The sequence below is a fragment of the Mya arenaria genome, chromosome 5 (assembly GCF_026914265.1).
Source record: "Mya arenaria isolate MELC-2E11 chromosome 5, ASM2691426v1".
Lineage (NCBI taxonomy): Eukaryota > Metazoa > Mollusca > Bivalvia > Myida > Myidae > Mya > Mya arenaria.
Window position 1 is genome coordinate 77450462 of NC_069126.1, and position 16497 is coordinate 77466958.

Sequence of the window (16497 nt, forward strand, 5' to 3'; positions counted from 1 at the left end):
CACTGTGACCTTTACCTTTGACCCGATGACCCCTTAAATCATAAGGGGTCATCTACAAGTCAGATGCAACTCCAAGTAAAGTTTGAAGGCCATGGGTTCAGGCATTGTTGAGTTATCACTCGGACAACCTTTTACCATTCAAGATCACTGTGACCTTGACCTTTGGCTCTATGAATCTACTGGTCAGGCTTAACATCCATGTCAAGTTTAATGATCATAGGTTCAGGCATTGTTGAGATATCAGTGGGGGAAGATTTGCTAACTTTTTTGCGTTAAAGGTTACTGTGACATTGACCTTGGCCTGATGACCCCCAAAGTCGATAGGGGTCATCTACTGGGCAGGCCCAACCTTCATGTCAAGTTTGATGACCATAGGTCCAAGAATTGTCGAGTTTGCTTTCAAGGTCACTGTGACCTTGACCTTTGACCCCTAAAATCAATAGGGGTCATCTACTGGTCAGGCCCAACCTCCATGTCAAGTTTGAGGGCCATGGGTGCAGGCATTGTTGAGTTATCACTTGGACAACCTTTTATCATTCAAGGTCACTGTGACCTTGACCTTTGGCCCAATGACCCCGAAAATTAAAAGGGACAATCATCTGGCCGGGTTCAACCTACAAATCAAGTTTTAGGGCCATGGGTGCAGCCATTGTCAAGTTATCACTCGGATAACCTTTTACCATTCCAGGTCACTGTGACCTTGACCTTTGGCCAAATGACCCCTTAAATCAATAAGGACCATCGTCTGGCCAGGCCCAACCTCCAAGTCAAGTTTGAGGGCCATGGGTGCAGGCATTATCGAGTTATCACTGGGACAACCTTTTACCATTCCAGGTCACTGTGACCTTGACCTTTGGCCAGATGACCCCCAAAAACCATAGGGGTCATCTCCTGGTCAGGCCAATTCATCAAGTCAAGTTTGAGGACCATGGGTGCAGGCATTGTTGAGTTATCAATCGGACAACCTTTTACCGTTCAAGGTCACTGTGACCTTGACCTTTGGCCCGATGACCCCAAAAAACAATAGGGGTCATCTACTGGTCAGGCCCAACCTCCAAGTCAAGTTTGAGGGCCATGGGTGCAGGCATTGTCACGTTATCACGCAGACAACCTTTTACCATTCAAGGTCACTGTGACCTTGACCTTTGGTCTGATGACCCCCAAAAACAATAGGGGTCATCTACTGGTCAGGCCCAACCTCCATGTCAAGTTTAAGGGCCATGGGTGCAGGCATTGTTGAGTTATCACTCGGACAAGCTTTAAAATTATTTTACCATTAAAGGTCACTGTGACCTTGACCTTTGACCCGATGACCCCCAAAATCAATAGGGGTCATCTACTGGTCAGGCCCAACCTTCATGTGAAGTTTGATGACCATACGTCTAGGAATTGTTGAGTTATCACTCGGACAAGCTTTGGTCTACCGACGGACCGACCAACCGACATACCGACATGCCTGTACAAAGCAATATACCCCTCTTCTTCGAAGGGGGGCATAATTATTCATGAGTACGAGAGTTTTACAGCTGATTTTCCTATAGTATCATATAGGTTATGATACGCTGGGGTGCCGAGGATGGCTTAACCTTTGGTTATACTAAGTCTGACAATGGTCAAATATATGAAGGGTTTATCCTACGGGTTACATGAACAGAAATTTAACATTTTGTTTTGTCAACTGTTCTAGGCAAATAAGGAGAAACAATACAGGGCCTCTTATTTATAAATTGTCCTGCTTGTTTTTTTCGTTATACCTGGTTTGACGCTGGCCACATACACGGGGTTATCGCCACTGACTGTGAGACCGTAACCCTTCTCATCTTTCTGTATTATCGCCACACGCTGTAACAAGGGACCTGGAAACACACAGGAATGTGTATAAATGTATTATTATAGGCAACAAAATAAAACTAACAAGAGAGAAACTCCTTCCTGCCAGAAGTTTTCAATACCATCCATTACGAGCACATAATCAGTCATCTTGTTTATAACGTTTATGCCTGTTTTGGCAATCAACCAGCAAATCCTTCATACATATCCCCAAATTGCTGTATTTTTGCATTTTTGTGTTGGTTAAACTTATTTAAGTTACTGAAACTTTAATTAATGGTTATCTGTATGTGTTAAAATGATGAAGTCTTTGATGTCACAATGTCAATCATGGACAACGACCAATCACAATGTCGTTTATCGACAACGACCAATCACAATGTTGTTTATGGACAACGACCAATCACAGCTCAACTCAAGTGCTTTGAGCTCAGTCATACACATGTACAATAAAAATGCTTCTGCCTGATGCCAATGATTAGGGTTTAAAGTCAGTACATTTAACATCAGGCCTTACTTGTGGGCTCAGTAGTATCTCTATTTGGGGAGGTCACCTGGTCATCTGGCTTGTCCTTGGTCAAACTGCCCAGCCTGAAAATGTACATAGAAGCCTTATTACCACCTGTGTCATACACATAATTCTTCTTACCAATCCTCTTGAAAGATGTTTTGTCTAACAAGCAGTTAGGGGTTACCTAGCAAGAAATAGAAAATGCTTTGTTAGGCAGTAATCTGCGTTCTGCAAACTAATTTGAGTATATAATTATATGTAGATACCGTGTATTTTGTAACGCAACTATTTGCCAATAACAGAGTTTTTACTGCTTCTACCAGGAAGCGCCTTGTAACAGTGCAACACAAAGCTGATGAAGAATCTATAATGTAACAAAGGATGTCGCTGACCGATCTAGCACCATAAATGGGTCCCTCATGACCACATCTATGGTTCATTAACCTAGTGGCTACTTAACATGCACTTTCTTTTTCTAATCATACAGAAACCTCCACATGGGGCCAGTAAATTTCTAGTTTCCCCAAAGTAAGGTATATTGCTTTTCCGACTTTCCAAGATCTCTCAAGGCAGTGTACCCCTTATCCTCTTGCACTCTTAATACTCTTCTATTTCTGAATCATGCTGTTAGAATAACAGGGAAGTTTGAATAACCTATTTTGACAGTTGGGATACAAAAACGTACCCATTTGATTTGTTTTCACATACAGCATACCACTTTCATTCATACCAAATGCAACTTAAACCATTCTGATAACATGTTACAAAAGTAGGTAAGTGATCTAGTCATATGTGTAGCTTTCCGCCTCTCAACTGGGAGGTTGTCGGTTTGAGCCGAACCATGCGAACACTCTCTATAAAAAGCTTTCTGTCCGGATACAGACAGCAGAGAGATTAATATCAGCTTTTTGCAGTATTCTCAGTCAAGCTAAAATAAATACATATAAACCAAAAGAATGGTTTCAAAATGATGACACATATATGCTGTCAAAACAAGTTATTACCAACATAGCTACAGCGCTAGTTATTCAAAGTGCAATCACGAGTTGGCAAGTACTAATGGACACTCATATTGTGTCATTATATCAGAAGAGACAGAAATGGCCCAGTTAACATACACTCAACCTTAATCATACTTCTAGAATAATCAGATTACTACTACTGCATAATACTATATGTATGAAACATGTCCTCAACATAATTATCATAATGTAAATTCATGCAAATGAAAAACTATTTTACTTAAAAAATGACATGTCAAACAAAGCTCATCATTTCTCCTAGAGCACTGGGCCAATGTATCAGAAATCTAAGGCACTTTCAACAACAGACTTGCATCATGATCAACAGGGCTTTTATTGGAAAGAAATCTAACTGCAATAAATTATCTGCCAGCGATTTTCTTCCACATCAGCAGTATTAGTCAGCTTGGAGACTGATTCACCAGAAACTACTGTTGATTGTGTTGTACACAAACTATGGGCTATCATGGCATTGTAATGTAGCACACATGTGCACACCATCTCATCACTTAACAGGTGTTAATATGCAGCAGGCAACTGGGTCAATGGAAAAATATTATCTACATTATACATGGCACATTATATCACAGTCACAAATCCATAATGTTAACACTTTTATTTTAAGACTCCTTCATAGCTATGCCTTTTTACTCTTCTATCCTTGAAACCTCTATTTTACTCAGAAGTTATGTAAGGAGTGGATAATCGACGTAACCACTGCTCTATGAAGGAAAGGGTTAAATAAGCACATTTCTAGCTAGGTGCTGCTTGAGAGTTGTCTTAATTTCTACCCAAAAACATTCAAATGTGAATCATTTGCTTATGCCTCTTCCTGGTCTCTGAGATGTTCCCATTTATTGGATTTCAGTCAAACAATCAGCTGCCCTTTAAAATCTTCTACATTATGAGCAGCATCTGCTCAACATAATTCCAGTTTGAGAATTGGTAGAAGTTGTACAGAATTTGACAGCAGTCAGCTTTAAAAGCTCTTCAGAGCTTGTGTTTCTATATGTTGTAAATCCGACTTTATAAATATATATTACTTGACTTGACTTGACTTGCAGTTTTAGATTTCTCATGCATTTGAACTGCTGTACTACAAAGGATATGGCACAATTAAGAACTAGCTGAAGCTAGCCCAAGCCAAACAGTACTGATGATTGATCAGCTGGGTTGTTGTTCTGCAAACCTCTATCATACATCAACATTTCTCCATTGAAGCTTCAATGAGACTTACAAAAAATGTCAACAATGCTCTGTGACTAGAAGAAAAGGAACAAAAAAAGTGACTAAGAGCTAAATTTTCATCAGGCTTGAAGGAACAATTAGTTTAAACTTTATTTAATTTTACAACGATTGTGAAACAAGCTATTACAACATATATTTATCACTCTTGTTGGCACGCAGTTGGGCGAGAGTGTGGTCTTGTGTTGTGGGGGAAACCAGAGTACACAGAGAAAACCCACTTGTCCGGCTTGGTGACCACTAACCAAACTCACATGTGCCCAGGCCGGGATTCGAACCCGGGTCGCCTTGGTGAGAAGCCAGTGCCCTAACCACTGCGCTACCCGGATAACCGAAGGAACAATTAAAACAAAAAGTTTAATTGTAACACAAAACTCACCGTTTTTTTCTTAGCAATGTTCCTGCATGTGACTGCGAGATTTCAGCAAATCGACTAGATATTCCGCTATCCATTTCACTGTCTTTACTTCCATGTGAGAAATTAAATATATCCATGTAGGATCGCCATTTTTTGAGGGACATAGTCGCCGCTAATTTGAACTTTACCACCTTTTCATGAATAAATTACACACAAATAAATAACACAAAACCAAAAATAAACACAACTCACTATTTCCGTGAAATGACTTTTACTTTTTTTGCCTACATTTACAAGCACTCCTTATTCATTTAAATGTGATTCATTTCAAAATGAAACAGTGGTTTAATGCAACCAGTAAATCAATCAAGCATTTTACACGAAAAATTCCGACATAAATTCAACTAGTAGTATGTGTGGCAGTGTTAATTTTTCCATGAACATAAAAAAATCCAACAGCTAGAAAAACCACTCAACCAAAGACTGTTTTGTAAGACTAAAAAGATTATACAAATATTGCCAATCTGGCTGACAGTACATAGGTAGGAGAAACACAGCAGGTAAACATTGACAATACCTTGGCTATGATGATCTCCTATATGTTTTACCAGCATCAGTGCTGTCACATTGAATACATTGGCTACCGTCATTCCCCCAGTAAACATCACAACCTGTTCAGATTTCGGGCCAAAATAACATTCTGGTGGGGCTTTTGGGAATGAGGATGGAAAGTGCAGAAAACAGAAGAAAAACTCTATGAGGCATTGTCACACCTGTTCTGCAGTATGTCCTTATGAAAATGCCCGACATAACTGACCAATGTATCTGTATATTATGAAATCAAAGACTTCCACTACTTCAGGCTGATCAGATTTATATGAAATCACTTGAAATCAGGTTAAATTGTTCTTCTCTGCATAATTTGCATTATTTCCAATTTGAAATAAGGTTTTAGTAACTATTCAAGGTTGGCCTACACTATCATGGCTTAGTCATAGATGACAAAGATTATGACAGAAACAAAACAAAATATGTCACAACTGATTCTGTTATTTTTATGCTATTTACTCATATAATAACTATTTGGCCAGCTGTCCATAGCATAATAATAGTCAAACTCTCCAGATAAGAACTGTTCAATGATATGAGGAGGACAGGGTGACCTTTTTCAAGAATGGCCCATAAACCCAGCCTAGTGGTCAGCCATACTGTGGGCTGGTGGAAAATGATGAATTTTATATTTACAACCTCTTGAGCAAACAAGGAGTATGTGACTCGTGACTTTACTGTGACATGGTCAATGCGTACATCTAACTGACCGCTGACCACTGCTAAAAGAGTGGTAGACAAATAAAATTATACCTATAATATGGCCATCTTTTGGGAAAAATTATCATTTCTGCAGGAAGAATTCATTCAATGTTATTATGGAAAAAAGGGACATAGATGATTTCTCATCATCAAATAACAAACAAGATGAGAGGTTCATCCGTTATGCCAATAGATATAACCAAGTCACATCTATGTCACACTAAACTGGACCAGACTGGACCACAACATAATATACTTGTAGTCAACATATTACAGCACAAAATATCGAAAACAAATTTGATGAACTGCTAGACTCTCAACTATCCGAATCTTCGATTATAATCAAGTTTCAATTTCCGTCCTAAATGACTGCATATATTGACAAAGTGGAGTATGTAAACATCATCCATAAACATGTTTCACTTCAACAGCTTGATATTGAAATCAGGACTGAATTAATTATCCAAGTACAAATAAATACACTCTTACACATTAAACCTCCAAGCAGTTTCATATACAATCGCACGCAAAAATAACTTGTTTTCATTAAATGTGCAGTTAGTCATATAAAATTGAAAAGCATGGTTAATTATTTTCGGCCCTACATGCAAGAGAAATTAACTGAAACATCCTTCGCAGGAAGATTCATACTTCATTCTGCATAGAGTCATAATACTTTTATTTTAGCACAACATGTTAATTTGAATGGAGACGTTATTTAATATAAATATTAAATATGTTTGCGATAAAGAAACAAGCATTACATAACACTGCCACACATATATTTAATTGTGTTTTTGAATGGAGACGTTATTTAATATAATAATGTTTGCCATAAAGAAACATACATATATAACACTGCCACACAAAGTCATATATTTAAATGTATTTTTGATAAAATCCAATTTTTTGTTGAACCAATAATATACATTACCCTCCATTTTTCTTGTATGGTTAAACATAAAGATGAGTAATTTCTGACTTCAAACTACAACAATTTATTTTCAATGGTTATCGCTTGTGCATCACTAAATTCATATCCTGTTCAATGAGCACAGTAATCCTACTGATCACGCAATGCAATCACATACAAATATATACACCACTTTTCTTATCAAGGTCGCGTTTTAATCACTTTTTTTCAACTATGTTTTACACATTTTCCTGGTCACGTAATCTGACCTCATTTACAATTGTGACCAAAAAGCAGTCCATTTCAGCGTATCCAAGCACCAAGGAGCATTCAGCCAGTATCTTCACCTCTGAATTACAATATCGCCAGTTCTATAATTATCCGTGACCTTTCAAACACTATAACCACAAACACTGACAGCTAATTTCCATTTCAATCTAGTGCAACATTACTGTGTAAAAGCGTCAAAGCCTTTCCTATAATTTGCAGCACATATAAATTGTGTATTCTAGGTTAGTTTGTTAGCTATAACTGTTCGACCACTTTAAATGATAGATTGAATTCATGATTATTACCCAGTTTGGGGCCCCGGGGCACGTTTCAATACGATCACCACTGTCAACGGTGTCTCATCAACTAGACTGATCAAACAGTGACGCTGATTTAATTAAACTTTGGATGTATAATTAAGAAATCTGCGTACATTTAATAAACAATTTACAAAACAATTTATTGGAAAACACTATATTTTTGACATTAGTTTCTTGTTTGCACTGATAGTGGTCTGTTGTCGAATGTCACAATGATATGATTCAGCTAAATGATTTGAATATTTATCTTTCCATACACATAAACAGGGTTAAAAGTTGAAGTAGCATCATCAAAGAGAATAAGTTTGCTTTAATTCAAGGCTCATGTACAATATCAGTCTTTGATAACTATTTTAATAATCCTGTAATGACCATTAATAGTCAAAACCATAAATATTCTTAAATGAGTATTCCACAAAAACCCAAGTTCACAAACATTAATAAAACTCAGCACAAAGCACGAATCATGATCATGTTCATCAATTAACTTAACAAGTCTTAAGACTTTTTAAGATGAAGTTCACAATCTTTTCATAAATGATTACAACCTTTTGGCTATATTTCTTTAACATTCACCATATTAATCCTTCCATGAATATTTACACACAAAATCACACTTTATCTCCACAACAACTCTGAACAATGGAAAATACTCAATTAAAACTGTGGGAAGACATTATCCGCCATTTTATTTATCAAGTGCCCTAACTATACATGTGTTCAAGAGCAGTGTGAGTTGTACACTGCACAACTTTAGTTGTCCTCCACAGTGGCCAGTGCCCTAGCCCATGAAAATATATAAATCAGTTTTCCCCAGAATCACGCATCCACAGTTGTGTACCTCCATGAAGGTACTTTAGTCTTGGGTTGCATATCATTGTCAGAGAATAGGCTTTTTAAGTCTTAAATATGCAGGAAAGCACGCATACAGATACATAAGAATTGAAATTCCCTAGCCCCTAGCAGGCCAGGCCTGCATATCTAATTTGGTGAAGCTAGGCTGCAATAAAGCAGTGATGAAATCAATTGGATATCTTGTTATTACACTCATATTATGCTCATGTAAAGTTTAAGTTTAAATCTAACACATTTACAACATACAGGAAACTAATAACGTCAGTAAAACGTAAATAAAAAAATTGACAAAGAATGATTAAAAAAAAAACAACAAACAAATCAAGCCTCATTACAGTGAATTTTGTCTTTTGGGTTTTATTTTAAAGCCGCACTGCAAACCTGCAAACCAATGATAAAAGATTGCTGACAAAAGATCAGAAGGCAAATTTTCATATTTCCGTTCGAAAATTAATGTTTACTAACAGTTTGAGATAAATGCATAAAACATCAATTTTTCAACTTAAGTATAAAAATCTGCGATCTGATTTTTTGTCAGCAGTCATATATAACTGGTTTCCATACATATTCCCAAAAATTGGCTCGTTCCAAGACAACAAGTAAATATGTTATCAAAACGTTCAATCTGTGAGGGTGCAGCTTTAAAAAGAAGGGATAACATTCTATAATTCATGGCACGATTTTATTACTGAGAAGTTTACCTCAATTTCCCAGACGAGGGAGCAGCTACATGTACACACTCTGAACAAGTGTCAGATGACATAACAAGGGAGACAATGCACTGTAAAATCTGTCAGAATACATCACTGGAGTTATCTGACATTAAAAAGAGCTGTTGTCTTCAATTATATTGCTTATTTCAAAATTACATAATTGACAAATCAAACAAAATAGAGTGCACAAAGTATCAGTGATCAAAATCAGCACAAGCCCTGTAATGGTAATATTTTCCGGGCTTGCTCAAATTCTGGGTTCTGGGCTTGTTCAAAAATGTTATGCCAGAAGTATATGAATTCGGGCTTGTTCATCCAAAAGACTAATTTCGATGACTGAAGTACTCGGCTCTTGTTTAAAGTGATTAGTTATGAGGTTATAATACATTTCAGTTTTTAGAGAGCTGAAATATTTCAGTTTTGTATTTAGATAACCGAATATAAAAAGAATGTGAAATGCTGAAATATGATCTACCAAAAAACTGTCAGTGTCACAAGGAAGTGAAGATTTCCCTCTGATAATACCAGGTACCAGGTCTTTTGCATCTATGTTGAGATTATAATAAACGTTAATATGCATATACTAAAAATATAACTATTACATATGGCTATAATGCATCAGTCAATTGTAACCACGGCCCCCCATGGTCCGGGGAATAGCGGGGATTTTGACTTTCGGTCCAGCCAGCCCCGGGTGAAATCCCGCCTTGCGGGAACGAACTGGTGGTAAAACCCCGGCCAAATGCCCCCGCACCCCAGAGACATAATATAAGGCCCAATCTCTGCTAAATTTAGCGCTAAGACAAAACTACCACGGTCACCCGGCCCTGCGGGGCCACCTAGAAAGTGAAAACACGGCCAATTTCCCCTGTATACCCCCAGACCTGGGGGGCCGTGGTTACAATTGACTGGTGCATAATTCTATGATTTATATTTTACATTTTATAAAACAATACTTTTTGCCAGATTAAAACACAATAATATTGTTATCACTTGCTTGTAGTATAGTATATCCACTAGTACTTTAAACTGGTGCAATTGCAATGGCCTATCTACACAATACTGGTGAATTTGCAATACATCGTTTTGTGAATATAATATTATTCTCTGCTCTGTTCTGCAATGGAAAGTTTGTTTTTTGTGCCCTTCAGAAAAAAAAGTTTCTACCAATAAATTGTTCAGTTTGATATTGAACACATTTTTTTCTGGAAACCATATTAAGCGAAAAAAATTGCAAGAAAAATCACACAAGATATTTTACAAATCACATGAGTGCACTTTCCTTTGCAATCGAGAATACAAATATGCTAAGCAAGCAGAAAATGTGTGGCTATCTTCAAGTCAGGCAACTTGATTTCAGAATAAGACAATAAACTATGGCAAATTCAAAGTGAGGGAACATCTGATGTTTTGTTTGTCATTCCTGCTGACAGTTTAGCATGTCCTACTAATAGTTTGACAGTGGTCGAAATTAGCACAAGTCTGCAACTTATTCAAAACTTGTTAAATGCTTTCGGGTCTTGATCAAATTCTCAATTTTATATGGCAGGGCTTGTTAATTTTTTTATGGCAATAAGGATTCAAACTTGTTCACCCAAAAGTCTTTGGCCTTTTGCCATCTGCACAGACTATTTCTGAGCAACTTGCCTGACTTCACACATACATTGACACTTCAAGATGATTTGTAACCTGCAGAGCTACAGATAAAAAGGGTTGTAATTGGCCTAAATACGCTTTAAAATGAGTCAATTACAATATAAAATCTAAGAGCTGATTGTATGGGTACGATTAAAAATTGTTAAAAGGGCGTACTGTTACCGGTTTCATTAAAATCAAAGATGGCGCTAAACGGTGTAGTATCACTCCTCCTCGATCACTGCATTAACCCTTTACTTCATAGATACGCAATTTTACTTATCTATCCATAGCTTCATAGATACGGATCTTAACGTTTTATCCATAGCTTCATAGATACGTAATCCTACGTATTCGTAATGTAGGGGCATTTATTTTCATACCTGATGCTTGTTTATTCGCTATAAATTCATATTCATGAAGTATAAACATCGATAAATACAATGCACTAAAAAAAACACTATGTTACTATTTAAAGAATTTCGGAAAATCGCGAAATAAGGTCATTGGTATCAAAGATGCGTAAAACGTTGACTGCGCAGGTTTGTGGGCATTCCTTTCTCGTTTTCCTCGTGGAAATTTACACAATACTGCAAGTTATAATTAACTACCAATAATACAACTATATTTTATTGATCACGCGCCTGACGTCAGAGGTCATGGTTCGAAAACGTGTCAAAATGTCGGCCATGTTGGATAAACAAAAAATCATCTGGCTTGTATAAACAAAGGCCATAAATCATTATATGGGACATATGTGTCACTTCTGTTTCGCTAATCCGGTCATAAAAATGCGCATCTGCTTCTACAAATTGAAAGTAAGTACAAATGTGTTATAAAATAATGACTATCCCTATTGTTAAACTTTGACATGACCCAATTTAACATCGATCAGCTGTTGAAACACGTGTTTTCGAATACACAAGAATGCAATGTAGAGCTAATTTCTGCCCTTGTTAACTTCAGTTTAAAACAACATTCCTGAATAATGTCATTTATATTTCAGTGTTTGTCTGACGAATCGGAACATTCTGGCTTCGATTAAAATTAGTTTGAGTACGACGTCGAGATGGCGAATTCGGACCTCGGCGTCACGCACACAAGGATACGAGAAATGATGATTTTTAAAATCAAACCCAAATGACAATACCTGGACATGCAATAAACGATATAAATTTAGAAAACAACAACATGCAGGCCTCATTTAGTAGTTGAATAATAACTTTATTTGTTCATTGTATTGTTTAATAACCGAAAGTTATACGTACTGTGACTGTTGATCAACTTTTTTTTTCTGTTTCATATATATAAATATACCGTGCTTCTTTGTTGTGAATTATTTTTTAATTCTGTCCATCTTTGTTTCAATTCAGGTTGCATTAAATGAATTATAAAAATATGTTGTTTATATAATATTTTGTGTTATGTTTGATAAATAAAAGTGTAATAAAAATAATTTTCATCAAATTTGACGTATTTTTCTGTTTATTTATGAATATCATGCGTAAATAATTTAGATAACAAAATAAAATTTATATGACTGGATTAGAAATTTAATTCTCTATAAACTTTACATTGATGACTTATTGATAAAACCAAAAGAAATACTAAGAAATTAGGTTTGTAATACATGAGGGTTAAAATTCCAATAATATCAATAATCTCCTATGAAGTAGGGGTACTGATATGAACTGATAAGCCATACACTGGCAGCCTGAAATGGCTAAGGTTTACATGAAGTAAAGGGTTAAGGACCAAGTCTATTGTGTATGTAAAATATGTTTGCACCTCAATGTGCCAGCAGACTTTAACAATGGCCATAACACTTCATTCATAGAAACCAAGGTGTACATTACACTTTACAAAATTTCATAAGAGCATACAATACACTTTATTTAAAAAAGGTACCTGTAGCTCTGATCGAACTTGCCTTCCAATTCAACACAAACAGTCTTTAACAATAACATCATATGCAGGACAAAACATGGACATAACAATATGCAACCATCTCATATATATACATACTACTACTTGCCTTGGCCGTTTTGGTGGATCCGAAATCCTCTTAAGTAAGCTTATAAGAGAAAGAAAAGATACATCAAAAAATATGTCACATCAGAGATTGATGACAAAAAACATTTTAACTCAAGAAACAGTCCACCTAGCCACAATAATGAAATGCAGGAAAACTTTTGATTTTTTTTTTAATTTTGACACTTGTCATTCTCTACATTTGCCTGCTAAGTACACACAATTGTCAAAGATTGTGGTGGCCATTCACACTAAAAAATAACTGAAAATACAATCTAACTCCCATACAGAAAAGTTTGGCATACCATACAATAAGACATCTGACAATTCAGCTTAAATCGCCGGTAAATACAGCCCCGAACCCATATAGCCCAGGTTGAAAAACAATAGCCTACAGCACAGACACAAGGAAAATACTGCTAGTACTGATGGACCATGTTCAGGGTGGATAACTGATTTGGGCTGCAAGGAAAAGGGACATGGATAGTTTCTGATCTGCCAATCAGGGCAGGAAGGTAGTCTAAAATAATAGACGTGTTATAAGGGATTCTTCCAATCCCTAACGTCTAAACGGGAATGTGCAAAAAACGGTGCTGTTTTAAAAATATTGAAATTGTTTTAAGTGAAGTATTTTATGGTTGAAATTGATCATAAAGAGTTATATTCATATTTTACCATGTAAGTGAAATGTTATTTTGCACTAAACAAGCATTTAATGCATTAAAACAAGTTGTTTACCTTTCCAATAAAACGAAAGTTGACTGACACAGAAAACAATTATGCGAAGGGGAACAACTCGATACAATCGTAATAACTCGGCCTCCTCCGACAAAGCTTCGAGATAGACCTCGTTATACAATCGTAACAACTCGGCCATGGCCGAAATGTTCCGAGCGCTTTTAAAACTGTGCCCTGAAGCCTTGCAGGTGCCCTTCATGTATATATCGTTATGTTTTGACAGACAGAAATGAAAAAAAGCCGTCAAACTCATAATTATAAGTTGGATATTTATTTTTTGTGTACGGAACTAATATAAAATAACATTATCTGGTAATATGTCTTGTTTTTATGATATTTTATAGACTCTATATGCTTTAACCCGGAACCCTGATCGGAACAACTACCCACTTTTGATACTAAACAATTTGTACGTGAAGGATTTGCCATATTAAAAATCCGCCAACGTACAATTATTTGGACTAGACAGGAAGGTTCCCCTGTCTGGGCCATATCATTGTCGAACCTGGGTTATATCATATACGGTCTTTGAAATTGGACGATCTTGTCAGTCAACCTGGGCCGCATCAAGAATGGGCCTTATAATCTAGAATTGGTTCATAATACGTGCTTTGACATAAATACATTTTTGTGGTTTGAGATCCAGAAATTGGCCTTTCACTATTACATCAGCTTGAGTGGGTCTTGAATGTGAATAATTTTAACATTCAATTTGTGTTCAGCATATCATTTGCACAAGGAATGCTAAGGTATACTACACAAATGACATGACCTACTAGTTTCAATATAGTAGGAAGTTGGAACTACTCCTGTATATCCAATATTGCAAATGAAGTTATGTGAACATACTTACTTTTCAGAAAATGACATCTTCAGCCTTTACGCCTGTCCTCTTCTTTTGGTTGAATAAAAGATAAATCTTTCACGTTTTGCCTCTGAGAGATTTCCTATGTTATGATTTTGACAACTTCCAAAACATCAGGTCGACTTTACCAATTTACTAGTGTGGTTTTTGTTGTCGTCTAAACATAAAAAGGTCAATTAAATATTGCAGTGGGTACACTAAACCATACTTTTTCTAAACCCCAAATCAAAACGAGATGAAAATATGCTTTAAAGTACTGTATTTACATTTTTCATCATTTCGGGTCAATTTGCTAAAATCAGACATTATTAACCGCACAACGCCTTTCGTTAGTAAAATATTTCTGTAAATAGATCTTTTTTCCATCTTGATATATGATTTGGTCAATAGTTTCTTTTTAAACAGAATGATTTGTTTTCATTTTTTCTCACAATTTTTAATCATCTTCTTTAATTAAACAATGAAATTAAATATAGATTGGAACTATTTTGCTCAATGATATAGCACCTGTTTCAGATCTACTTTATACAGGATTGCACTAAATTTGAGATACGGTATCATTGGTCAAAACCCTGGCTAGTCACATGACAATCATGTGATCAAACAAAATGGTTGCTGATGGATTGAGATTTTATTGCGCTTAGAATGCTGTACAAATTATTTTAATACTTTGTTTGTTCAGTGTTCCATTCTCAACGTTTAGGCAAGGTTGGGACTAAAATAATCTGACAAAATATTGCACTGCACCAGCACAATGTTAAAAATCATTTCACTGCATGCATGTTATTTATAGCTAGGTTTAAAAATTAAATTATAAAATTTTCATTTTCTCAGACTCATGTATGTTATTACCCTGTCTATTGGTATATCACGAGCGTGACATACCGTAACATACCATTTCTGAGGCCTAGTGGTTAAGGCATCCGCCTACGGAGTGATAGGTCGTTGGGCCAATCCCTTGCTGTGTCATACCGAAAGATGTTTAAAGTTGTTACAAGTAGCTCCCTTGCCTGGTGGTCGGCATTTAAAGGGTAGTGCTTGGAAAAGTTGTGTACTCTGGTTTAACCCAGGAAAGTTATACCCCGTGATTCGGTGCTTTACACCTAGCACTTAAAAGAACCAAGGGGTCTCTTTGAAAAAGAGCTAGGGTAGCCACAATAATGTGCATTAAGGAACTTTTTTTACATTTGGATATTCAAGTTTTTATTGAAACACAAATAATTAGTTTAATTTAGATCGACTTCTGTCAATAAAGCATCGCCATTTTGAAACCATCTAGCAGGTGCCCGTTATCTTTCCGCTCAATATACTTAGATCTGTCATTCTTGGCTAGGAAAACAACAAGTGGGATATGGACGTGTAGAGTCGCCAAATAAAAAATTGTCAAAGACTCTGAAGGGGCTTTTTATAGGGACTAGAGCTAGGGTATCGCACCAGGACTTCCTTGTATCCCACCACTGTCTCTTCTGTGTGCTGTCCATTCAGCAAAAACAAAGTAAATAAGTGCTTGCACTTCCACAGGTTATGCTTGACCGCAAAGTAATCCTTGTTTGCTAGGGGGCATGCTTCCAGCACATTATTATTCAGGATGTTCAGGGGTCAGCAACGGGTGTTAATATACTACTGTACAAGTGTTGAAGTGTGTGATTAGAGTGCCGTGCTAGTTTCCAGGGTCAGGGGTTCAAGCCCCATACTGGGCAAACTTTTCCTCCCAAGTTTACTTTAATGGTATCAGCGGTAAATGGCAGGAGTACCTGCATCTGTCTAAAAGGTTAATGGAAGGAGGAGTGTAGTGTGCATGGGTAAGAATCAGCCGCCTGGTTAGCTCAGTTTGTTAGAGCGCCATGCTAGTGTACTGGCGGTTGAGCCCCACACCGGGC

At 36.6% G+C, this 16497-nt stretch overlaps 2 protein-coding genes across 24 annotated transcripts in view; one reads left to right on the forward strand and one right to left on the reverse strand.

Moving 5' to 3' along the window:
- LOC128234931 (rho guanine nucleotide exchange factor 12-like) overlaps positions 1 to 14948 on the reverse strand; it is a 103615-nt gene extending 88667 nt beyond the window's left edge. For 4 of the 23 annotated variants that reach the window (XM_052949574.1, XM_052949572.1, XM_052949558.1 and 1 more), the window contains exons 1-4: positions 7212 to 8429; positions 4988 to 5157; positions 2348 to 2421; positions 1755 to 1856 (exon numbers count right to left, since the gene is read on the reverse strand). In XM_052949574.1, the coding sequence (XP_052805534.1) occupies positions 1755 to 1856; positions 2348 to 2421; positions 4988 to 5130 (319 nt within the window). In that variant the 5' untranslated portion in view covers positions 5131 to 5157; positions 7212 to 8429. Of the gene's footprint in view, positions 1 to 1754; positions 1857 to 2347; positions 2422 to 4987; positions 5298 to 7211; positions 8435 to 13018; positions 13058 to 14605 lie in introns of those variants that run through there. The other 19 variants (XM_052949561.1, XM_052949557.1, XM_052949554.1 and 16 more) reach the window with 11 other exon arrangements.
- A 274-nt stretch (positions 14949 to 15222) lies between these two features.
- LOC128236237 (beta-galactosidase-1-like protein 2) overlaps positions 15223 to 16497 on the forward strand; it is a 32662-nt gene continuing 31387 nt past the window's right edge. Inside the window, exon 1 of the mRNA XM_052951117.1 lies at positions 15223 to 15325. The gene's annotated coding sequence lies outside the window, so the exon portion shown is untranslated. The remainder of the gene's footprint in view (positions 15326 to 16497) is intronic.